We start from the raw sequence: 26,174 nt of genomic DNA, 5'->3' as shown, positions 1-26,174 counted from the left end.
ACGTTTGATTAAAATATTTTTTATCCAAAATACAACATGACTGCCAGTGACGTCATAATACAGAACGTGAGCAATACAAACAACACAACAACATGCATTTTAAGGCCATTTCCCCTGCTAGAGCGGGGGTTAGCCTTGCGGTCCCCATGACAATCTTCTCCATTTTGCCCTATTTTCTGCATCTCTCCTTGTTAACCCCCTTGCCCGCATTTCTTCTGCAATATCTAGAAAAGTGAGCAATATCTAGAAAAAATATGAATTATAGACACCTTGGAGTTGCACCTTATCAAATATGGCTAATTTTGATATAACAGGAAGTGGCATCATTATAACGGCAGTGGACAATATCTCAAAATCTAAGGCTCATAGACAGCAGGGAGTTGCACCACTTTATTTATTTATTTATTTTTACAGGATCTAAGGCTCGTAGTGGAGCTGCAATGTGAGATACGTAGAGCCTTGGAAGAACTGGAAAAGGGAGAAGCACCAGGTGTCGACAAAATTCCAATACAACTTAAGTTAGTTGGGGAGGAGGCATAATAATGGGAGTGGAGGCACTGTTGTCTCGAAGCGGACTAGTTCACCCCTCCCAGCCCTTTTTGTTCTGTGAAGAGACTTTTCTATATTTGTCTTGTTTCAATCCAAGGGGTTGGTTGTTCTGCTTTTGTTTTCTTTGTGTAGCCCCCACCTTGAGTGGCCCTGTAGGCTTTGTGGCAGGAAACATCCCATAAAAACATTTTTTTTAAGGAGACAATCAAAAAAATACTGTGAACATCATGCTAATACTACCGGACTCAAAATGTGAATTCTAAATCCAGCTCTTATTTACACCCTGATCCATCCATCACTCCACTTTTTGGAAATCAGCCAGGTAAGCTACAGGAACATTGATCCTCTATTTTTGTTCATTGTCTCATGTTTTTTTTATGCAAGTTTATTTTATTTGTGAATGTAACATGAAGTTTGCTGAATAAATTCAATCAGTCGGTCTGAATGTTCTTCCGTCAGTCTGCCTGTTTTGTTTGCCTGTGCACGTACCTTTCCAAACATCCAAGGATCTAAGCATCTCATTATTTATCCACCTGTCTGTCTCTTTGGAGCACCTGTAGTTGTGGAGCTGTGAGGCCATTCTGATAAACGCACTGGGAGTTCTTGTCCTGATGGGTGTCCCGCTGGTTATTGATCAGAGCCTTGCGATGACCGTTGTCACTACAAACATGCTCAGCATGCAAAATGGCAGACAACGATTCTCGAAGGGCACGCTGCTGCAAATAGACAAATGAAAGAAGAAATGAGGAAAGGTAAGAGTGAGCAGATTAAATTCTGCAACTCTACTATCAAGAGAGCAAAGTACAAAATGGTGTAAGTTTGAGAATAATTTAGCAACACAGACTCAGTAGGCCGATCGCCATCATTTCAACATGTGAACACAACATTTTGCTCTCACTCATTGAAAAGTACTGAGTGGAGTTGACAAACGATTACGATTACAACTGTGTCACAAGTTCAATGAACAACTGGACGATGACGTTTTATGCACTGAATGTATGCTCGCCATACATCTTTCCTCTTGTGAGATCACATGGCTACTGTGAGGGTACGTGGACAACATGCCAGACATTGCTAAACTGATTAATTCAGCTGAATGCCATTATTCGTGACATTTCTGCTGCCCTTTGTAAGAATGTCATCACAAACTTCCCAATGTAAATCAGAGGGAGCGTACAATGTTGAGCCGGCCATTTTAATCATAAATGAGAAAGTCTTTAGAAGGGAGTTCGAAGGAGTTAGAAAAAGTAATAACTTTCACCTTCCAGTAAATATTCTCACGATTTTGAAGGTAATGAAAACAAAAGTTTCAAATGTGCCCGTTAGTTTTGGTGGTACAAGAAATTAATAAAAACAACAACCCCCAGTAATAATGTTCAACCATATCATTTGATCATTCTTATATGAAGAAATTAAATGATGTTTTATATTTTCAGACATTAACGTGTTCTGCCATTTCTCTTGAAAAGTTAATGGTCAGGTTATGCTCCATATACTCGTCATGTTTCAAATTTCAGTTTCTTGGTCTGGAAAATCTTTGTCCATTCCACACAATCAAAGCCACACCCACAATGCACTTCATTCCTCATTACCTCCTTATCAAACTGCCATTGCAGATCACGTGTGGCACGAGCGTGAGCTGCTCTAAGAACCTTCATCTTCCTCTCATGTTCTCTCTGCAGCATGTCCCTCCTCATCCGCAGTACGTCCTCCAGCTGATCCATGGCGATGTATGGAACAATATTAACATCACAAAGACAGAGATTGCAAAAAAAGAATAGGGCCAAGTAAAATAAATTATTAGTTTCTCGTCCCCACCCACTTCCTTTTTGACGACCCCCTCCTTTTTTTAATATTTACTATTTTCTGTCCAGATCTTTAAAAAAAAAAAATTATTATTTTATTTTTGGTGTCGGAGTTATAACCCAGGCCAATAATTATTTTTAGGCCTAGCGCTCACGCAAATGAAATGAATCTCGTCTGTAAGTACTTTTGCTAACTCCACACCGCGCACTCAGCAAATACGATTTTCGAGACATGTACATGAACATACGTACGTAATGTGTACAGTAAATTTAGCTAGCCAGCAAGCTCTAGCGATAGCGTGCACGTTATCAATCTGAAGAACAAACTTTCTTGGTAGTGTTACGTGCTCCTCCCCGACCCCCTGGTCACTCTTCCCATCTCGTGACCCCGAGAGGAGTCACGGCAGAAAAATGTGTTATTCCGTATGTCAAAGATCAATGGTGAAGCCACACCAATTGTTACTCACAAACAAATATTGTATTAGGATCACACAAGAATAACAGTACAACAATAATAGTATTCAATAGCACAATCAATATGTCCTATGATGGACATATGGAACTCACTGTGCTCCAAGTGAGTGAAACCAAGAACATTCCCCAATGTCTCTTATTCCCGGCTTCAAGCCAACGTTGATTCGCTCCAGCGATCGCCAGAACGATGTCCAATCGAGACCAGAATCCCGTGCGGATGGCAAGTACAGTCACACCGCCGACGCTGTACAAAGGCGCCCTCAAGGCGACTGGGAAATCCAAAGGCGCCCTACAGGCGACTGAGAGATCACACCCTCGGGTATGGACGAAGTAACCTTCAAAAAGCCACGTCACACACACGCCCCAGATCGACGTCTGAATGCGGTGAAAATGGTCGAAAAGAGATGAAAGCGCGAGCGAAGCACAAGTCCTGCGCGAGTCAAAATGGCCGACGACCCGTTCTAGAGACGTAACGGCCCGGTGATAATTCTCCTCGGAATCCGCCGCCAAAATCCTGACACGCAGGTTGATCGTCACAGCGATGACAACTCTGTCGCAGGAATCCCGAAAGTTAGCTAGCGACTTCCGTTCGACAACATTCGATTCCGAACTCGCAGCAACTCGGCTTTTTTGTCCGACTCACTCGCTCCGCCCCCTTTCTTTTAACTCTTCCTCTTCGTCGTCCGGTTCCCGATCCGGTTTCCTGTTTCTTTTAACATTAACTTTTTACCTTTTGAAAACAGTTCATGAACAATAAACCTTTTGAACACAATAATAGTACATGGAATCAAAAATATCTACAGTGGATGCAAACCACCACAACGGAAGTGACGAATCCGTAACAGTAGCTTCAACAGAGCTACTGATGAAGCACAGTCGACCAAGGTCTTAAAATGGTCTTCATTTGTGTATGCATCCACAAGACTGGCAGAAAGCTTTTGAAGCCATGGTACTCTCGTATGATGTTCGACGGAACCTATACTCTGCAGGATATTTTAAAACAAATTTGCAAATGGGCAGTTTCGACCAGATATCGCCCATCAACGACAACTACCAGACAGCTCAAGTCAGTAGTGCAAGTCCGCATACATCTAGTACCGAGTATTTTACACACACACACATATATATATATATATATATATATATATATATATATTGTTGCGAATATGGAATTTGGCCTCCATATCCGCTTGTAAATATTCCCCTATTTTCCCCAATACTCCCCAACTATCCCCAATCCCCCATTCCCTAGTCCCATTGCATGTAAATAACACTCTGTAGAGCCGACCTTCCCCTTATTCCCCCATTAAATGTCGTGCCCAGGTCCCACCGCAACACACGTAGACAACTATAGGACGTCTTCCTAGTTATTCTTAATCTATGTCAGTTAAGGACTCGTTTCCATTAATTCTGACTCTTCGTTGCACCAGAATGTGATTATATGGCATCAGTAGTGAGTTTAGGACCTTTCCCATACCTCCTTCCATCTTCTTCCCCAACAATTACAACAACAACAGAGGAGATGGCGGCGGCGCGGGGGAGGATGCGTCCTCACACCGGCTCGATTAGCGCCATTGACCACGCGCTCCACGGGGTTACCACGGAGGGGCTGGCTGTCAGCTCCTCCTCAAGGGCGGAGCCTGGTAACCCCCCGCACCCAATCAGAAGGGCGGACCGATTCCATCTGGGGCGGCGCTAGCGAGCCGAGGGCGTGTCACTCCCCGCCGGATATACGTGGCGACTTACCGGAAGTGAGGAGAGATGCGCCCCCAGCTGGAGAAAGAGGTACCTGCGAGCGCTGAGTCAGATGCGCCCCGCCTGAGAAAGAACGTTGCCTGCGATCGCTGAGAGAGAAAGACCCGCCTGAGAAAGAACGTCCCCTCCGAGCGCTGTGACCTCCCCGCATCTTTGGACCGGACTGTACCCTGCTTTGAGCCAAGAGTGCACCTTGAGCCATCGCTACTTGCCTTTCCTTGCCATCAAACCCCGTGTGAGTCAGCCGTTGTCCCGTTTACCTGTCGTCTGTCCGGGGTTAATATAAGAGTGTGTCTAAGTGCCTGTCTTCCTGTGATATACCTCTAGCCCCTGTAATCTAACCTTTCCTTACGAATATAATTGAGAATCGAAACATTGGTGTCTGTCATTATAACCCAGCCGGGTGTCTTCTTTTTCCTTATTAAGCCAGCGTGGCGCGGCTTCGTCAACGTTCGGGTACAATCGGGTAATTTGTGCGGACACGACGGCCATTCCGCTCGGCCCACCTTAACATCAAAGTCGTGTCTGTAACAATTGGTGTCGAGGAGTGAGATTCGGACCCGGGACTAAATTTTTTTAGGCCCAAACGTTGGGAAGTAGAATTGAGCCGGAGCGCGTTTGTTGCGCTCGAAATTATAACAGCAAAATTTGGATTTGTTTTACGAAAACTCGAATTTTGCAAGTCGCGCTATGGCGGATCAAGACGGCTGGGGTCCGGTAGGGGAGAGTGAAGCAGGGTCGGTCCGGGACCAAATTGAGACACGTGAGGAGAGCGAAACAGCGAGGGTAGCAAGCGCGCAAAATGGCGCCTCGCTGGTCACCGCGCCGGCGACCGAAGTAGCGCCGCTGGTAAATTTGGAACTTTTTTTTATGCAAATGAAGGCCCTTATGGACAAGAATAATGAAGAAATGGAAAACAGAATGGGGAATCGGATGGATGCTCAGAGTGAGCAAATGAGGGCTCAGAGTGAGCGATTGGGGAACCGGATGGATGCTCAGGGTGAGCGATTAGAGGGCCAAATGGGGGTAATGAGGGACGAAGCGAGGGGTACCGGTGAGGGATTAGACAAGAAATTAGAGGGGTTAGACAATGGGATAGAAGGGGTGAAACATGGGTTAACGGGGGTAGAAAACAGAATGGCCGCTCAAGAGAATCAAATGGAAGGGATGCAAAAAGGGTTAGAGGGGTTAGAAAACACCATGGAAGGCAAATTGAGGGACATGAGGGACCAAGCGGAAAGGGAAGTTAACCAAATGGGGCAGCAGATAGAGGGGGTCAGAATGGGGGTAGAAACCAAACTGGATGCTCACAGGGAGGAAATGGAGCAGATGAGGGTGGCATCTGGGCAGGAGATGCAAGTGATGGGAGAGCAGATCAGAAGAGGAGTGAGTGAGGAGATCGGAGGAGTGCGCGAGGAGGTGAGGCACTGTAAGGAGCACATGGAGAAGGAGGTGAGAAAGGGGACTGTAAAGTTACAAGGGGGCATAGAGGACCTGACGCAGGAGGTGGAGCAGCTGACGGTGGGACAAACGGAGTTAGTGGAGCAGGTTCAAAGGAACACTGCGGTATTAGGAGGTTTAAAAGCGACACAAAACGACATAAAAAACGACTTGATAGCGACAAAGAGGCAGTGTCAGACGGTACGTGAGGGACTGACAACGAGGTTGGACGAGGTGATAGAGGTAATGGAGACGAAGGACCGGCAGGTGAGGACGCACATGGAAACGGTCAAGGTAGCCTTGGAGGACGAGCTTGAGGAGACGTACCGGGGAATAAAAGAGGTGAAGCACAAATTAGAAGAAGTGGAAGAAGGGGTGAGCGAAATTAAAAAGCGACGGAGAGAGGATAAGAAAGAGATAAAAGAGGAGGTAAAAGAATTGGTCCAAAGTCTGTGTTTGGATCGTGATGATGTGCTCATTAACCGGATGAGGGATTCGCAGGTGATGGAGGAGAAGCGAAGAGGAAGAGGACCCGGTGTAAGTGGTGACCAATATGGTCGTGCGTATGATGCGCCAGGGGATTTAAGAAGCTTGGGGGTCGAGATAGACCCGGGTGTTCGTGAGAGGCCGTTGGTGAAGTGTGCGACAGGTCTGGTGTGCGAAAAAGGAGGTGAGCGAGAAAGTCCGACTCTGGGGTGTGTGAGGAAAAAGTGCGTGCCAAGGAGTGAGTGTGCTGGCAAGAGTGAGTCGGTCGTAGCGCGTGTGCGAGGGGGCACATGGAAGCGCGGTGTGGTAAGTGTTACAGAGGGTGTGACGGGAGAGTGTGCGCGAGAAAGGTGTGCGCGAGAAAGGTGTGTGACGGACAGGTGCATGGGGAAAGAGTGCGCTGTCAGAAGTAAGGAAGAGTGTCCACCTGTGGTGAGTGTTACAGAGGGTGTAACGGGAGAGTGTGCGCGAGAAAGGTGTGTAACGGACAGGTGCATGAGGAAAGAGTGCGCTGTCGGGAGTAAGGGCGAGTGCGTTGTCAGGAATGGAGGTGGAAGTAGTGAGAGTGACATGGAGCGTGAGTTAGTTGTGACAGGTGAGCGAGGATGTACACCTGGGATGGAAGGATGCACACCTGGAATGGTAGAGCGTGAGTGGGAATGCACGCTGGAGTTGGTGGTGAGGCACGTGGTTGGGTGTGCGAATGAGGGCACACCTGTGATTGTCACAGAGGAGGTGACCGAGGAGGGGGCGCGAAGAGGTGTGTTGGTGAGGTGTGCTACCAACGAATGTGTGCCACAGTGTTCGGTGGTCAGGTGTGTGACCAAGGCTGTGAGTGGAATGGGTGTGCCTGGGTGTGAAAGGAACGGTACAAGGAGAATGGGAACAGCTGCATGTATGAGCAAGAAAGGGGTAGCGTATGCATGTAAGCGCCCAGGTGAAGCATCGACGTTAGACGGGGTAGAGTTTAGAACGACTTATAGCCGAAGCGGGCCCTCGGTGCGTGCCGGGCCTCGCTTTGAACGGCCGCGTCCGTGCTCCACTAGGTGGAGCGGGCAGCTGGATAGGAAGGGTCGTCATGGCGACCACGTTTTGTTGAGACGTGCCGGCAGGTCGAGATCGGGACATTGGATGGCTCCACGCCGAGGTGGTGCGTGGGATCTCGGCCCGGGTAAGCCCCCGTCCCTGCCCCGAATGCCGGACGCATCCAGCCGCCGGCACAAAACAACCAGCATTCATTGCTCGGCTTTACGAAGCCGGGCTTTGGACAGGAATTGGCGCACCGAGAGGTATTAGTGAGTAGACTGGGTGATGAGGTCAGTGTTTTGGCCCCAAAATTAGAGAAAAACAAAATTTGATGATTGGCAAAGGATTGGCAGTGATGATTGGCAGATGATGGGTAGTGATTGGCCAAATTTTTAATTTGTTGAAATTTGACGTGCCAAATTGGTAGCGAGAGACCCCCAATGTGGTGGGATGGCAAATCCATCATCCCTCGCATGGGGGCAAAGGAGCAATAGCTTATGGGGTGTATGGCAGTGAAAACTAGCCCGGGTGGGTTAGGATATGGTGTGTAGGGATCTAGCGAAGATGACATTAGGTAACGTTAAGATTAGTTAGTGACTGATACCTGTAGTGGGGACGCAGGTAGATTAGTGTGGATGATAATGACGAGGGAGCGCAATAGTTTAAAGGGACGACTGGGAAGCGCAAGTTTCAGAAGGGAGTAGTTAGCTGAGATGATGCCGTGTGTGTGTGAGAATTGAACAGGTGTGATTGCACAGGTGTGCAACTGGACAGGTGTGTGGAGCAGTGTATGAGTAGTGAGTGTTGTGGATCAGCGCGAATGCGCTTGGGGAGAGAAGGGTGCGGGTGGCACCAGGTGTGAGAGCACAGGTGTGCAAGTACAGGTGTGTGGAGAGAGTTGGAGTAAGTGGTACGGAGTGGTGTGCATGGTGCGAAGGTGTGAATGGGGGAAGAGTGGACCCCCATCACGGATAGCCGGGGCGGGTAGTGTAAGTGTTAGGTAGAGGGTACAGGTAAATTGTGGTTGGATATTGGCATTTGTGGTGCGGTTGCAGAATGGTGTTGTGGATGGGTGCATTAGTGTTGTGGAAATGGCTGGGCGTGTAGCCTGTTAGTGTGTGTAGTTGGTTGGGCACTCCACCACTGTGAGGATGTCGGCCAGGTGAGGCCGCAGGTGGGCTCTGGGAGCCGGTAGAGTTGTGGATGGGGCCCGAGGATCCGGAGGACGGACCCGGGTAGCCCAGTGCCAGAGAGGGCACCGAGTGGGGAGAGTGCAAGAGGGCCTTCCCCAGGTAGTTAGGTTAGGGTAAGGAGCAGGTAAGCTCGGAGGCAACTGCAGTGGTGGAGGTGTGCAGGTGGGTAGACCCACTGGGAGAGGTACACGCCGCAGCCCAGAAATTGTGCGAGGGCACCGGGAGATGAATCGGGGGAGTGAGACCCCAAATTGAAAAGCACCACAGTTTGGCCAATGGGAATTGGTTTTTAGAACCCATAGTGTAAGAGGGCCAATGGTTTGGCCGGAGAAAGACCCCGGGGTAGTGTAAAGTTGTTAAAGTCATTTAGGAAATAGTTAGGATTGATGAACCTGTCGCACCATACGCAGCCACTTACCTGTGGTGATGATGATGACTCCACACCTGTGTTTTGTTTGTTTTGTTGCAGGAGATGAATCGCTGTGTGGATTTGTGAGACGCATCACGACGTGGATGAGACATTGGGGTGATTCCATCTCTCCCTCCCTAGGAGGGACTGATGATGAATTGGTAATGGCAAATTATGATGTTGAGTTGGAGATGGCAAATTTTGATGAGAGTTGAAAATGGCAAATTTGATTGGTTAGGAGGGAGAGAAGACGAATTTGGTATATGGGAGGAACGGGGAAGACAGTAGGGATGTTTGTTGATTTGTAAAGTAGATGTTTATGGGTAGTGTTGTGTTGTGTGGATACAGTAAGGGGTAAGGGAGGGGCCATGTAGGTTACCTGGTGGGGGGGGGCGTACGATAGGAACGTACCTGTCTCACCTGGTTCCCATGTGCCCCCAGTGTGCATCACCTTACATTGCGTGCACTTTTGCGCCCTTACCACCTTACTCACTTGTCTGCTTCTTTTGTCTCCCACCTCCGAGGATCTGGCTTTGGGGTAGAGAGAGAGGAGAGAGAGGTGCTGGCTGCGCAGTTGTGGGCCTGCACTTTCGCTGTTTGCTGCCGGGATCGATACACCATATGGACCGCAATGTTTGTGGCCACCCACAATGGACCGCAGTTCGTTTGCGGCCAAGCACCACCCGGGGATGGACCTATGGGTCAACGTGGCACCTATGCCATACAGGTGAACCACTTTTAGTTAACACCAAGTGCACCACAAGAAGAGCAAGAGACACCTGCAGGGTTAGGGGTTGTCGAATTTATTTTTATTCCAATGAACAATGGTGACTGCACCGATTGGTGGTGGGGTGGTGCTTTTGATGCTCGGGAAGGGTGCTCTGCACGTTATTAAAGGCCGTCGGCCACAGAGCACTCGTGGGTTGGTGTATCGATGTTGGCAAGCGCGCTCTCTCTATGCATAACATCTGCATGTGTTCCTCCAAAAACAGGTCCTGGATCGTCGTGTAAATAGCAGCGTAGTCGTGTAAATAATGCTCCCTACCGGCTGTATGTTTAGTTTGCGAATTCTTTCCGATTCGGTTATCCTGTGGGTGTGTTTCTGTGAGGAGAAGGGTGCAACGTCGCAGGGGGACATATTTACTCATTTGTGAATATCTGTAAAACTGTCGCACTCAGGGTAGAGTTAATAGTAGAGGGAACTACATTGCGTGCCACACTAAAGTAGGTAAAAATTTATCGGGTCGGGACGCCCCGAGGGTAGAGAAGGGTGCAATGTTGCGAATATGGAATTTGGCCTCCATATCCGCTTGTAAATATTCCCCTATTTTCCCCAATACTCCCCAACTATCCCCAATCCCCCATTCCCTAGTCCCATTGCATGTAAATAACACTCTGTAGAGCCGACCTTCCCCTTATTCCCCCATTAAATGTCGTGCCCAGGTCCCACCGCAACACACGTAGACAACTATAGGACGTCTTCCTAGTTATTCTTAATCTATGTCAGTTAAGGACTCGTTTCCATTAATTCTGACTCTTCGTTGCACCAGAATGTGATTATATGGCATCAGTAGTGAGTTTAGGACCTTTCCCATACCTCCTTCTATCTTCTTCCCCAACAATTACAACAACAACAGAGGAGATGGCGGCGGCGCGGGGGAGGATGCGTCCTCACACCGGCTCGATTAGCGCCATTGACCACGCGCTCCACGGGGTTACCACGGAGGGGCTGGCTGTCAGCTCCTCCTCAAGGGCGGAGCCTGGTAACCCCCCGCACCCAATCAGAAGGGCGGACCGATTCCATCTGGGGCGGCGCTAGCGAGCCGAGGGCATGTCACTCCCCGCCGGATATACGTGGCGACTTACCGGAAGTGAGGAGAGATGCGCCCCCAGCTGGAGAAAGAGGTACCTGCGAGCGCTGAGTCAGATGCGCCCCGCCTGAGAAAGAACGTTGCCTGCGATCGCTGAGAGAGAAAGACCCGCCTGAGAAAGAACGTCCCCTCCGAGCGCTGTGACCTCCCCGCATCTTTGGACCGGACTGTACCCTGCTTTGAGCCAAGAGTGCACCTTGAGCCATCGCTACTTGCCTTTCCTTGCCATCAAACCCCGTGTGAGTCAGCCGTTGTCCCGTTTACCTGTCGTCTGTCCGGGGTTAATATAAGAGTGTGTCTAAGTGCCTGTCTTCCTGTGATATACCTCTAGCCCCTGTAATCTAACCTTTCCTTACGAATATAATTGAGAATCGAAACATTGGTGTCTGTCATTATAACCCAGCCGGGTGTCTTCTTTTTCCTTATTGAGCCAGCGTGGCGCGGCTTCGTCAACGTTCGGGTACAATCGGGTAATTTGTGCGGACACGACGGCCATTCCGCTCGGCCCACCTTAACATCAAAGTCGTGTCTGTAACAATATATATATATATATATATATATATATATATATATGTACTAACAAAAGTACCCGGGTAACAATGAGTCAATTTCCTGAGGGAAATATGATATACGCAAGCTGGGTCCATCATCTAAAGGGAATTTTAAAAACAGATCGCAGATACAGTGGACTCTGATGCAGTTGAGTGACACCCTATCCCATGGACGTATGAATTAAGTTGAAAATGATTATTAAGTTTATAAGGACTTTTCCGGTTTTCCAACCAGGGGAACTTGTTAGCCGGTGTCTGTGACTTAGGGGCGTGCTACGATGACCACGACAGCACTTGGATTCCGTCTCCACATCGAGTGGCCCGAATAATCCTCTAGGATTCCGAATAATCCTCTTCCTCAGTATAATAAGGTGCTCAAAAGGCTTCCTCACGCTCTTCCCGACACACAAGTATTTGCCCGACCTGCCATATGAGTCCTGCTCTACTGGCAAAAGTTGCAGCTCCAACGTGGCTTGCAATCGTGTGAGTACACCTTTGCGCCGCCGCGCTCCGCAACACACACACAACTAGTCCTCACGCTCTTCGTGCACCGACCAAGCCATCGTGAGAAGAAACGCACCTGGTCCTTCGATTGTTCATTCTGCACTAAGCATGCAGCAACTATAAATGTTGATAGAACGACGCACATCCACCCGGACACGCTGTGTGACAGAGCGGGCGCCGACACGGAAACGCCGAGAGAGACACGCAGAGAGACGCCACGAGCACGGGACTTCGCGAAGTATTTATCAGAAATCACTGCGCTGTTATAATCACACCTCATTCGTTCCCGGCACAGCGGGAGCACAAAACAAAGGCTCCCTGAGCAGCGGTGGAGATTTATTTGCACGATTTGGGAGGGTAGAGGGGTGGGGGACGATTGGACAATTTATGACAAAAAAATTACCCTCGATACTGAACGAAAAAACACACACAAACACACGCACACACACACACACACACACACACACACACACACACACACACACACACACACACACACACACACACACACATTTTAGGGGTACTGGTGCTGGTCTTTTTAATAATTCAGCTGTGGTTTGCTACATGACAAAAAACAATAAATTGAACCTTAGTCGCTTCAAGGCTGATTTGGTGAAAAAGTCTCTGATATCCATCCATGTTGATAATGTTGTCATGCACACACAACTGGTCGAGAACTGTTATCTAACTGATCAATTCTAGCACAATGAGACCGATCTGTCCTTCTGTGATCCAAACGATGCCACTTGACCAGAAGCAGGCCTGCCCTGGACCACTTTGAATGTGGGAGACTTGCTATCGAGAAGCAGCGGAGGCAAGAAAGAAAAACCTGCTAACGTCGATCTCCACAAAGACCTGCGATGTTTGTGGTAGAAGCTGTGGGTACAATGCTTAGGTCCAAAACACGCAATGCTTAGTGAGCACACCAATGAAGGGAGGAGATTCATCGAAAATGATGGCTCACACCATCGTTATCATCATCTTCATATGTAGTACCAGTTCAGTATGTACAAGCACCCAGTGCAACAGACAGTGCCACTGCTGCAGTAGATGTTGACATATCGGGTATATGACCAACGTCATTTTTAAAGGTATATGGCATGTTGGTGGTAGGGTAGTGATAGTCTTTGGTCTGGTAGACTTTACTATGTGACGGCCATCTTGGAAAAAATATATTAAAATCTGGAAAAGATCCAATAGCAAGGTGCCCCATCCCCTCCTACTTATTTTTTGAAAAGCTCGGACGAGAAACTAATATTTTTCTACTTGGCCTAATATAGAGACAATGGTGCAATCAATTGTAAAGAATTGCAAAGGTGTAGGTAAAAGTAAAATATAATTTCTTAAAAGGTGTATTAATCATGTCTTTGTCCCACATATACAGGGTGTCTCACTGTCTCAGAGGCATGAAAATGTTTTCATACCAGGACGTTAATACACAGAAGTGATCATAGTCATATTTTTCCTTTCACATTAGGGTCCGAGACTGTGGAGAATGGATCGTTGGATTACAAAAGAAAGCTCTGCCATTGTGGAGTTCTTTGCAAGCGACTCAATTGTTCAAGTTCAGCGAGCATTCAAACGTCAATTCCGTACAAACGAAGCTCCATCTGCAAATACTATTCACAGTTATGCAAATTAATTCTGAAGTATAGGTACAGTGCATGACACAACATGACACATTGTCTCAAAACCAGAGGCAATTGAGAAAATGCACGTAGCAGTGATGAGGGGTCCTGGTAGGGCAGTACACCAACTCTCCTGAACAGGGAATTTACCTGGCCAACTTGAGCAGGTGACAAAATGAGAGTAAGCAGAATTCCTCTATTTAGGAGACTTCAATGTGCACCACAGGGAGTGGTTGAAATCTTCCCACATGGATGTTGGTGGAGTAGAAGCTCTTACATTTTCCATTCTCAATTATTTGGAACAAATTATCACCCACCCTACCCATATCCCAGATCGTCATGACCACTCTTCCAATACTTTGGATTTGTTCTTCACCTCTAATCCGTTGCGTTACAGCTACACAATTTCACCTCCAATTGGTTCTTCTGACCACAATCGTGTGAACATCACTTTACTTACCACCACCCCTTCTCCTCCGACTAAACACCAGTATTGGCATTTCAATAGCGCTGATTGGACTGGTTTACGACACTTCTTTTCTGATTTTCCCTGGAAAGACGACTGCCTCTCCTCGGCCAATGCCTCTATATCTGCTGAACGTATAGCTGAGGTTATTGTTGCAGGAATGGAGGCTTATATCCCCTTCTTTTTCACATCTAGCTCTCCTACCAACTCTTGGTTCAATAATTCCTGTTCCGCAGCCATTCGTGCACGAGATGCAGCATATCGGACATGGAAAAACTCTGCTTCCTCCGACTCACATCCAGTTTTCATATCTGATAGAAATCAATGCAAACATGTTATTCGTGAGGCGAAGCATTTCTTTATCAAAAATAAATGTGTCAACCTCTCATCTTCTTCCACTAATAGATATTTCTGGTCATTAGGTAAAAGTATCTCCAACAACTTCTGTCACGCTACCTTTCCTTCGCTTTTCCGTTCCGATGATACTATTGCTGTCTCTCTGACTGATAAAACAACCCTTTTTGGTTCTCTTTTCTCCTCTAATTCCACACTGGATGACTCGAACACTCCATCTCCCTCTGATACACCCCTTACCAATCCTACGCCTCTCCCTATAATCTCTTTCCATGCAGTCAAAATGTACTCCTCTATCTGGCCACAAGAAAGACGTATGGACAAGATGGCATTCCTCCTCGTGTCTCGAAGGAGTGTGCTTCAGAACTTGCACCCGTGCTTGCTCGTTTGTTTCGTTTTTGTTTAAAAACCCAAACTTTTCCTCTTTCCTGGAAACATGCCTTAGTGCAGCCTATTTTAAAGAAGGGTGATCGTTCAAACCCTTCCAACTTCCGTCCTATTGCTCTAGCTTCTACTATTTCCAAAGTCCTTGAATATCTTCTCAATTCCCATTTCCTCAAGCATCTTGAATCTCACAGTCTTCTATCTGACCATCAATATGGCTTTCACAAGGCAAGCTCTACCGGTGATATCCTTTCTTACATTACAAATGTCTGGGCCTCTTCTCGGAGAGACTTTATTGAATCCTTTGTTGAAGGCCTTGATAGCTCAAAAGCCTTTGACAGAGTTTGGCATCGGGGTCTGATATCCAAGCTTCCCTCTTTCGGCTTTCCTCCTTCACTCTGCTCTCTCATATCGAGCTTTCTTTCCGACCGCTCTATCTCTGTAATTGTTCATCATCTTCCTCCTTCCCTATCAACAGCGGTGTCCCTCAGGGTTCTGTCCTGTCTCCAACACTCTTCCTTCATTTTATCAACGATCTTCTTTCTTCTACAAATAACCAAATACACTCATATGCTGATGACTCGACATTACATTCCACCATGGTTTTCCCATCTGCCACATCCTCCCTCAATTGATCTACATCTTCTTTTATCACAACCACCTCTTTAAATTCTGATTTGGGCAAGATTTCCCAGTGGGGCAAATATAATCAAGTTAAGTTTAATGCTTCTAAAACTCTATTTCTTCCCATCTCTCTCTAAAACTCCTCTCAACTCTCCAATCTCCTTTGAAAGGAGATGCAAGAGAATGTACATTAACCAAATTATTGCCTTGATTTCATGTGGTAGCGAGATATTACTAAAGAACATTCAACATAGAATATAAGACTTCATGAAGTGAGGTCGCTACAACCTCCATTGTGTGACCTTTAGGCCTCCTGTCAAGTTTGGTTGAGATTGCATAAGTAACGACTAAATGTATCGCAGACACCAAATCGCGTATTTTAGTGTGATTATAGCAAAGCACTCAAGTGTGTTGATCATGAATAGATGTGGATTATGCTGAGAGAAATGAGGATGCCAGAGCACCTGATGTGTCTGATAAGAAGCCTGTGTCATGGAGAAACGTCACATGCATTCGAGTGAAATAGTGCAAACAAGCATTCTGAGTATTGCGCTGCAATACATGTCCCCTACCAAAGTTCAAAGTGCCATAACTTTGTCAAAAATGATCGAATATGCAAATTTATGCACGGTTGATGCTGGTTTTCAAACTTAATCTGAGGTATGCTGAGACACATGTGTGTCACGCCTCGCCTCGTTGATAAGCCCGCATGGTCACTCTGTGGAGCAGCCTGCACGTATTGCACTTTGTGACTTATATAATTACCAACTCACGGTCTGAGGTACAATCGATTCAAGAGATATCCATTTTTTTTTTTTTTCCTTTAATTAACGATATCTGCCAAACCACGTGCCCGATCGCAAATTCCAAAAGGACATTTTAGTAGACTGACATGCTGAACAGATCTGTGAAGTTTCCCCTTGATTGGATCAAAAATGAGGGAGGAGCTCGGTTTTAAAGATTCATGCTTATAAACGTCATAACTCTGAAACCATGTGACGCATGAAGTCATGCTCGCTGACTTTTTTGTTCGTCATGTTTATGCGATTAAGCCTGCAAAGTGTGGCCTCGATCTGTTCAGCCGTTGCAGAGAAAAAGGGGTTTTCGTGTCTTCACCAAAAACAATATGGCGGCCAAACCACGTGACCTGTGACGTCATAATTACCATTAAAATACTCTACAGACCGAGTCCCCCCTACGGTGAAAATTTGATCTCAATCGGTCCTATTATTGCAGAGAAAACCTTTTTTAAAGGAAATTAAAACTTAAAATGGCACTGAGTTAAGGATGATCAGAATTATCAGAATTCCCAAAGTTCAAAGTGCCATAACTTTGTCAAAAATGATCGAAACGTCGTGAAGTTCGAACTTGATCTGTAACTTATCATGAGGAAACCATGTGCCAAGTTTGAAATCATTAGCATTAAGCGTTTAGAAAAAAGTCCGGAAAACTGTTCTTTGCGTGACGGACTGACAGACGAAGGGACGGCGTGCAAACCTATAGTCCCCTCCGGTGTACACCGGTAGAGGACTAATAATAATTACACGGCACATGAGTTTCTGTAAAGAGTGTGAAAGTGCAACTTTCATTAGAACCACCCTCACAGTTTGCTTTAGGGGGCTTGTGCAGGAATCTGACTAAGTAATCTGAAAATCCTGCCATTTTGTCTTACCTGTCTCTCATAGGATTGCAACTGATGACTATGTGAAAAGGAGCTCATATCTATGTGCACTCCATTCTCTCTCTCCTCTTCGTCTGATGTTGTATGGATGAGATCCTGCATTTTGAGATGAAAAGGAGAGTAAGGCTTTTTGTGCCGTGCATGTACAGGAAAGCAGACTCTCAATGGCAAGTGGTTCGGCGTTCAAGGGTAAAATTAGAACCATATTAAAAACCTGGATGTTTTACTGAAAACTTGTTCACCTTATCCAATATTTATCAGCATCAATGATTCTTTATGAGAGATAAGACAAACCAGAAAATGATTCTTTATAAGAGATATGAATTGAGCAATATAATATTTAAAATATACATTGAACCGGATGCTGCTCATAACCTGGCACATGAGTTAAAATACCGTAACGTCGAAGGGATTGGGGATCCATAGCTAGACTGTTTTAAGTGTAACATGGTCCATGTGTTTCAAGTAGGTTAGACTGCCATGTATCAGGTACCTATCAGAGCAAGTCGTCTTGTGTTACGGATTCGTAACTTCCGTTATTGTGGTTTTCCTCCACTTGAAAGATTTCGGATTCTACGTACTATAATTGTCTTCCTAAGGTTTATTGTTTATGAACAGGTATTAAAAGTTAAAAAGGTTAACTTCAAATGATACAGGAAGCCGAACGAGAAGACAATGAGGTGAAGAGGAAGAAGCGGCGCGAGCAAAGTCGGAGAAGACGCATGACGTCAGCGCTCCGGAACGAGCAAGGTTTCCCGACAGCCGCGAGAGGATTTTGAGTTCCTGGAAGGGACATCCGGCGATAAGAATATTCGCTGGAGTGGAGAAATCTGCGTAGACAGATTTGGGGCGCTGAGATTCCAACGAATCCTCGTCTCGTTGCATCGGCTCAAGCCAGAGCCGTCGGCCATCTTGCACCCCGTGCGTCGGACACCTGTGAAGGTTTGCTTCGTGTCATCTTCACCCCCAACATCCTACCATCTGCTGGGGATGGGTGTGTGCGACCGCTTCGTCTCCAATTACGTTGCGGTTTGCTGAGGGAGCGGTGAAGGTGCGCCTCTGGAGGGCGCCGTTGTACAGTTTGGCGGGAAGAGCACCCTTGCCCACTGTACACGCTTCGGAGATCGACTGGAGAGCGAGATTCGGGCTTCGACCGGATTTCGTTCCATCGACCGCTGGAGTGAATCCCATTCGCCTTGGGAAAAGTCATAGAGACATTGAGGAGTGTCGTTGCACTCGCTGACCGTGCCGTGAGTGACCTGACTGTATATAAGAGATATATAGAGTGCACTCTTAATGGCCATTTGCTGTACCGTATTACCTGTGTGTGATTTATAATACAAGTTTGTTCATTTATAATCATTGGTGTGGTTTCACTATTGATTTTCAACACAGGGTAACATGTTTTTCTGCCGGGGTTCCTCTCGGGGTTCGGAGGTTACCGGGACCAGGAGATTGTAGAGGACTCCGTACCACTTGTTACACGTGATACTGAGGAGGCAGTGTATGTGATTTATAGACAGGATACTCAGAGTAATATTGTATGTGTAAACACCTTTTGTTTGCGAGCGGGGCCAGGTGAAAACTTCTGGCAACAAAAAGGCACATAGGAAAGCGCTATGTGCTTTAAAACAACCAATCATAATTTGTCTGGCCAGTGTATACAAGCCATGGTGGCGTAGTATGCTGTGAAACCCCAGAAGAGGGGATGGACGTATATTTTATTAGGGCCGCCCCATGGGTGGGACAACCCGGAGGATGGCCTCCCTCAAGGAGCAGTCAGTCTGAGACTCATTCATGTGTTTACCTCTACGCTGGAAGCAAACAAGAAGTATTTACGCATACAATATTAATCTGACTATCTCGTTTATCAATTACATATTGCTGCCTCCTCAGTGTCACGTGTAACAAGATGACTTACTCTGACAGGTCCCGAATACATGGCAATTTAACCTCCTCGAAACGCACGATAGACCATGTTACACTTACCACAGTCTAGCTATTGATGCACCCCTCCCCCCTCCACATCCACGCAACAATACCAATTAGATAAGAAGGATGTGACACAGTATATGAGTAGGAGACAAGTTATTATACTCACCACATGCTGTTTTATCACATGACCAGCTTCTAAAGCTTCCGCAACCTCTTGCCGTGTTTTTATTTTGCTTAGCCGTTCAATGTTAACGGTTTTCCTCTCCAGTTCTTTGTTCAGCATTTCCTCACTTTCATTTTGTTTATCTTCCTTTTGCTTCATTTCTGTATGCTCCCTCTCTTTTTCTGGAATATCTTTGCACTCTTTCTCTGAACATTCCCTCTCTCTTTCTTCCCCCTCTTGTTGCTCTGTCTCTGCATGATCCCTCTCCGCATCATTCTCCTTATACACAGCCCATTTTTGCTCCCTCTCCTTATTCCCCCTCTCCTTTTGCCCCCTCTCTAAACACTCTCTTTCTTGTTGCTCCCTTTCTGCACACTCTCTTTCCTTTTGCTCCCTCTCTGTATGCTCCCTTTCCTTTTGCTCCATTTCTACACACTCTCTTTCCTTTTGCTCCATTTGTGCACACTCTCTTTCCTTTTGCTCCATTTCTGCACACTCTCTTTCCTTTTGCTCTCTTTCTGCACACTCTCTTTCCTTTAGCTCCCTCTCTGCATGCTCCCTTTCCTTTTGCTCCCTCTCTGCATGCTCTCTTTCCTTTTGCTTCCTCTCTGCACACTCTCTTTCCTTTTGCTTCCTCTCTGCACACTCTCTTTCCTTTTGCTCCCTCTCTGCACACTCACTTTCCTTTTGCTCTCTCTCTGCACGCTCTCTTTCCTTTTGCACCCTCTCGGCACGCTCTCTTTCCTTTTGCTCCCTCTCGGCACGCTCTCTTTCCTTTTGCTCTCTCTCTGCACGCTCTCTTTCCTTTTGCTCCCTCTCGGCACACTCTCTTTCTTTTTGCTCCCTCTCTGTACGCTCTCTTTCCTTTTGCTCTCTCTCTGCATGCTCTCTTTCTTTTTGCTTCCTCTCGGCACGTTCTCTTTCTTTTTGCTCCCTCTCAGCATGCTCTCTTTCCTTTTTCTCCCTCTCTGCTCGCTCTCTTTCCCATTGCTCCTTCTCTGCTCGCTTTCTTTCCCGTTGCTCCCTCGCTGCACGCTCTCTTTCCTTTTGCTCCCTCTCCACACATTCCTTTTCCTTTTGTTCCCTCTCTACACGGTCTTTCTCAGCACACTTCCTTTCTCCATGCTCCCTCTCCTCATACTCTTTCTGTGCAATCAGCTTCACTGTGTGCTCTTGCTCTGTACACTCCCTCTCCTTTAGCTCCATCTCAACACGTTCCTTATCCTTTTGCTCCCTCTCTGCATGTTCGCTTTCTTCATTCTCCATCTCCTCACATTCTTTCTCAATTTGTGTCATCTCTTCAAGCTCACACTCTTGGTACCTGAGCTTCATTAGTGATATATCTCCTAGCAGTAGATTCTCTTGAAAATTTGTCAACCCCGTTAGTTCATTACTCCAGGAAATCTCATCTTTCAATGACAAAATATTTCTTTCTTCATCGTCATTCATTTCCGTATTCAATGTGATCTCTGCTTTTTCTTCCTTTTCTTCTCCTCTCTCTTTGCATTTTGTATATCGGGAACCCTGAAAAAGCAAATTATATAATGATTAGAAACAATTGATACCGATAATGAATTGGAAGTTCCAATGATCATCAGTAAACACATAAGGAGTACATTGTCAGGTGATGAGTATTTACAGCCCAGACTCAGGTCAAATTTTCATTAAAACCAACACAATATTGGATCATTCAATGACAAATAAACCCCAGACTGCTGTATTTATACATTCTCAAAAACTGTTTCTGCAAACATATCACGGACATCCCAGAGACCTAGAGGCTAAATGAATAGATGATGGTATTTGTTCAAACAGCTCATACTGTAGAAAGTGATAAGAGTATTCAAAATCCCAGCATTACATTACTTCATGTCTCAAGTCAAAAAGGTAAATGAAAGACCACTTCACACATAAAATAATCCAAAGGAAAAAGGATTATCCTCAATCTGAAGCAAGAACAACTTTATAATCCATGGATTGTACTTTAAATTGTCAAACAGTGTTTAAATGTCAAACTCTTACATTGTTAGAATGGCCTGCATGACATTGCCATGTGAGCATTCGTCTTTGATGCTACGAGACTTGAGTTTTTTTTTGGTTTTTTGGTTTTTTTTGTATACAAGATCGAGGCTCGTGAAAGAGCTAACATTAATCACACAGAAAGTCAAACCGACACATAAAACACAAAATAAGGGGAGCGGTAGACAAGATGGGGAGAGAGGGGGAAGGACACAAACACAACATTTGAGAGCAGGGACATCGAGAGATCTGTGGTATTTATAGGTAATAATAATAGGTAATATTTATAGGTAATTTATAGGTAATAATAATAACTAGCCGAAACCCGTGGAACATCCACGGAAGGGAGGATGTGGTGTATGGATAGAGTGTACCATTATGGATGGCATAGGGGAGCGTTCATGGGATCTTCTTCTTCCGTTAAGCTCCAATTTTTTCTCTTTAAGTTAAGTCCAATCAGTCCTCTCTGCTCGAAGTGCTCAGGGCATGCCTTCCCGCTCTCATACTTTTATTGCCGTTCGGTGTAGAAAGGGATTGACATATCGTTCGTCTGTTTCAGCTCGTTATCTTTAAGCTTCCTTACGTCTCGCCACCTGCTACACCTCTCTGAGTTACGAGGATTTATGCAACGCACCCCGAGTATCGCAACGTCACTCCATTTAACTTTATTAAAATGACGATAAAGACGTTCCTTATATATCCTAATTTAAAATGTTCAAGGGAATAAAAAGACCATTTGGTTCACACCACCCATGTTCACACCACTCGACTGTCCAATCAGCGGACGGCTCGCTTCGCCTTTGCCCAGCAGACGCCAATACGATGGCGTCGTAAGATGGCGTTGTATCGGCAGTTAATCGGATGCTTTTGGGCCCCAACGTCGGCTAATTCAGATTTTTCGAGTATGTCTGTACGTGATAAACAAAGAGCGCGGTTCGTAGATCGTAAATCCATTAGTGCCGTGGGCATCGGGTCACTGGGTGCGGCGTAAAAGGGATAACAAAGTCGAGTCCTTATGGTATTATTATATAGATAATAATAATAATAGGTTTAAGCCACAAACATGGTGTCAATTTGTCCATAGTCATCTAATGACCTTGTATTTCATGTAAAACTAGAACGGCACTCAGTAGAGAGCATACATCCGCCTGGTTGACCATATCACTCAATGGTGAAGAATCACTTAAACATTCTACTAGCTGGATCCAGATCCGGATCTTCACCAAAATTGAATCGATTCTTATTATCACACACACAACCTGTCCAACAAGTTTCGTCCAAATCCATCCATAACTTTTTGAGATATCCTGCTATGTATCATTTTGGCCCGATCTCCCAATGGTGAAGAATCACTTTTTAAAATCCTAGTAGCCAGATCCGAATCCGGATCTTCGCCAAAAATCTAATCATTTCGTCGGTGTCACTTATGCTACATCTCTGCCAAATTTTGTCCGAATCCTTCCACAACTTTTACAGATATTTTGTTAACAAACGGACAGACGGACAAACGGACAAACAAGGGTGAAAACATAACCTCCATCCACATTTGGTGGCGGAGGTAAAAATACATTCTTCCCTCATGTCGTTGTCTTGCTTATTTTATTTCTTACCATCATCTGTGAGCCCTGGTGTTGGGCTAGCGGCTAGGGTGCCGGCTTAGGATCCTAGGATCCTGGGTTCGAATCCCGATCGATCGCTTAATTAACGCCAGGGGGGTTGACTCAGCCTGTTCATCCTTCCGAGGTCGGCTAATTGAGTACCAGTTCACTGGTAATTCCCTGCTTGTCGTTAAAAGGCGGCAAAAAGGGTTGGCGTCAGGAAGGGCATCCGGCCGTAAAACATTGCTTCAAAAAGGGGACCAAAAAACAACAACAACCACGGTTCCCGAAAAAGGCCAACCCCCGCTTTGCGGGGAAAAATGGCCTCTAAAGGTGGTTATCTGTGAGCACTAAACAAGTACAAGACCATATTTTTGTTGTTATATGGAATTTTGGAGTTTAAAAATGGTTTAAAAGTTCAATATCACAGCAATAGTTCAACATTTCTAGTTCTTGGAATGGTGCTGGAAAACCAAATTTGAGAAAGTTGCCCTGGTTTTCCAATTCAAAATATGCTTCTGAAAAAACAAGACCAAAAGTCTAACAACGGCGTAGCCGGGCTTGTAAAATTTATAAACCACAAACACATATGATTACCTTTTTATACAGTCGCTAATGCTGTTTATAACATTAAACAAAGAAATTTGGAGGAATCCCAACATCCGTGAGGTAAGTTTTACTTACAGTACTGAGTGAAGATCTACTGTAATCTATATACCCCACAATGGTTGGAGATGTGCTCATTTACCAAGCAGCTAGCTAGCGCTTGCCAAGCCAGTCGTTCCTTAACGGTTTAGAATGGAGTGCTTGCTCGAATGCCTAAACCACTTGGCGATCTCTCCACAAGAAACTCGGACTCGGTAAATGAACACACACCCAATGTTCTTGAGACCCGACCATAGATTGACTGTAATCTATATACCCCAAAGAGGAATGACCCTTTCTGCAGCTCCCATAGTGAGTAGTGAGCGGGTGCACTAATAAATTAAAATGTCGGTCGGTGGAGTCAGCCGTCGTAATGACATCATAGATGATAGACGTAATGACATAACGGAGACGGACACAAAACTGCCGCTACTTTAATATGTAGAAGATGATATATTTTAATTTCCAGATTAGTGTTACGATTAGATTTACAATAATATTAACGTTATATTTCGAAAATGATATTACCATTAAAAAACCGAGGCCAATTCCTTACTTCTGCGATTATTAATATTAGTGCCGAACACCGCTCATCACTGATTCATGAACCATACACCGCTTCAATCCATTAACGTTGTAATCATGACATTGGGATTAAAGTGTTATGGTTATATTTACTATATTATTATTATGAAAATGATACTACTGAAACGATACACTACTGTATCAACACCCTGGGCTTAATTTGTCCAAAGCGGTCTGAAGATGAGGCATAACGCCTAAGGCCTATACTACCGTTTTGTTGGAAGAGACGAAACGCCTAAGTTTTCAATATTTGATGGTCATTTTAACAATCGGTTTGTTTGCGTTTCACACTGAATGAAAAACGTAAAGGTCGAGCATGGCGATTGTGATATATGACAGGTTTGACGATTTGTTCGGCATGAACGGCATATAAATCAAAATGGCGGTGTGTGGAGAGTCAGCCACTGCACTGCCGTAATGACATCAGACGTAATCACATCACCGTGTCATGTGACCAGATCCTCAGCTCTGATTGGTATACGTTTGAGGGGACATACATACATACATATATACATACATACATACATACATACATACATACATACAGACGGACAAACACTGTTCTAGACGGCTTTGCCCGATGGGCTACGCTGTAAAAACATGTTACTAGTGCAGTCCCACATGGGATCTTTAATGTCCACAAAAAATTGCCAGCAGACAAGGCATTCAACCTGATGCCCATTCCAAAAAGTCTGCATGCTCAGTAGAACCTTTGAAGCGACCCCACCCAATACAATTTGTTACCTCCGTCACCGAAGGTGGAAGAAGGTTATTTTTCACACCCAGGTCTGTCAGTTTGTTTGTCTGTGAGTAGGAGATCTCAAAAGGTGACGGATGGATTCGGATTAAACTTGGTGGACAGGTTGGGCGTATGACAAGAACAAATTTATTTAATTTTGGTGAAGAACCACATCCGGATATAAGACTTTTTTAAAGTTGTTGTCATTGTTGTTTCATTTGCAGCCTGTGGTTGCTGTTGCGTCATTTTTCTAGAAGTGAGGCTGTGCCGCCGATGCAGTGCCCTGTTACCAGTCAGCTGGTATTCATTTTGCCAACCTCAGAACAATGTCAAGCTGAGTCAACCCACCTGGTGTTATTTTAACGGCACGACAGGGGCTCAAACTCAAGACCCTAAGATCTTAAATCAGCCAACTGAACCGTGAAGCCATCACTGTGCATATTTTTAAAGGGATTCTTCACCATTGAGAGATGAGATAAAAAACGATGCATAGCATGATATTTCAAAAGGTTGTGGATGGGTTTAACAAAACCAGGTGGATGAGTTGGATCATTGACAAGAACAAGCTGATTAGATTTTGGTTCAGGTTTTTGGTTCATTTTTGGTTCAGTGCTATTCTCATTTGGACCTGTTATGTTAGAAATTAAATGCTGACTGGACAACCAAAAGCCAGGCACCCTACTTCAAAGATATCCTTGGTTCATCATCATTACACAGACAGAGAGACAGAGACGCACACGAATGGGAAGAAAGTGGGTTGCAAAGGGAGTATAATCATACTGAAATACACAATTTGGTGTCTGGCTGTCCGTCTGTCTGTCTGACCATGATACATTCGGTCATTACTTATTCAGTCTCAACTAAACTTGACAGGAGGACTAAGAGTCACATGATGGAGGTTGGAGGGACTTCATTTGCCCCCACCCCTCCCTTCCCAAGGTGGTTTCAGTCTTGGGCATAATTTGCGCTAGGGTGTATATCCATGTTAAGATAGCTAATCATGGTGTTTTTCCAAGGCCACTTGTAATAACAACAATAATGGTAATAGCATAAAATTAATGTTATTGCAGAATAATATTAATACTAATAATACCCACCCTCCCTCCCCCCCCCCCCCCCCCCCCCCCCCACCTCCCCAAGAGGCGTTTCCTCCTTGGACAAATGCTATATTAATATCTATAAATAGCTTATCATAGCGTTTTGTAGGGAACAACTAGCAGAAGTAAAAAATGTATATGAACCACAATCAAGTATAATTACCTTTTTAAACAGTCGCTACTGCTGTTTAAC

At 45.4% G+C, this 26,174-nt stretch overlaps 1 protein-coding gene across 6 annotated transcripts in view; it reads right to left on the bottom strand.

Moving 5' to 3' along the window:
- The window catches only part of CEP164 (centrosomal protein 164), a 105,092-nt gene that overhangs the window by 32,911 nt on the left and 46,007 nt on the right, over positions 1–26,174 (bottom strand). For 4 of the 6 annotated variants that reach the window (XR_013624016.1, XM_068121811.2, XM_068121809.2 and 1 more), the window contains 4 exons: positions 19,302–20,822; positions 17,192–17,296; positions 2,142–2,264; positions 1,104–1,265 (listed from right to left, as the gene is read on the bottom strand). Coding sequence is in view for 5 of the 6 variants with exons in the window: in XM_068121811.2 (XP_067977912.2) it covers positions 1,104–1,265; positions 2,142–2,264; positions 17,192–17,296; positions 19,302–20,822 (1,911 nt within the window). In the remaining variant the exon portion in view is untranslated. The remainder of the gene's footprint in view (positions 1–1,103; positions 1,266–2,141; positions 2,265–17,191; positions 17,297–19,301; positions 20,823–26,174) is intronic. The other 2 variants (XM_068121810.2, XM_068121812.2) reach the window with 2 other exon arrangements.

This window comes from Myxine glutinosa, chromosome 7, assembly GCF_964187855.1.
Source record: "Myxine glutinosa chromosome 7, kmMyxGlut1.1, whole genome shotgun sequence".
Taxonomy (NCBI): Eukaryota; Metazoa; Chordata; class Myxini; order Myxiniformes; family Myxinidae; genus Myxine; species Myxine glutinosa.
This window is presented reverse-complemented; position numbering and strand designations above follow the sequence as displayed.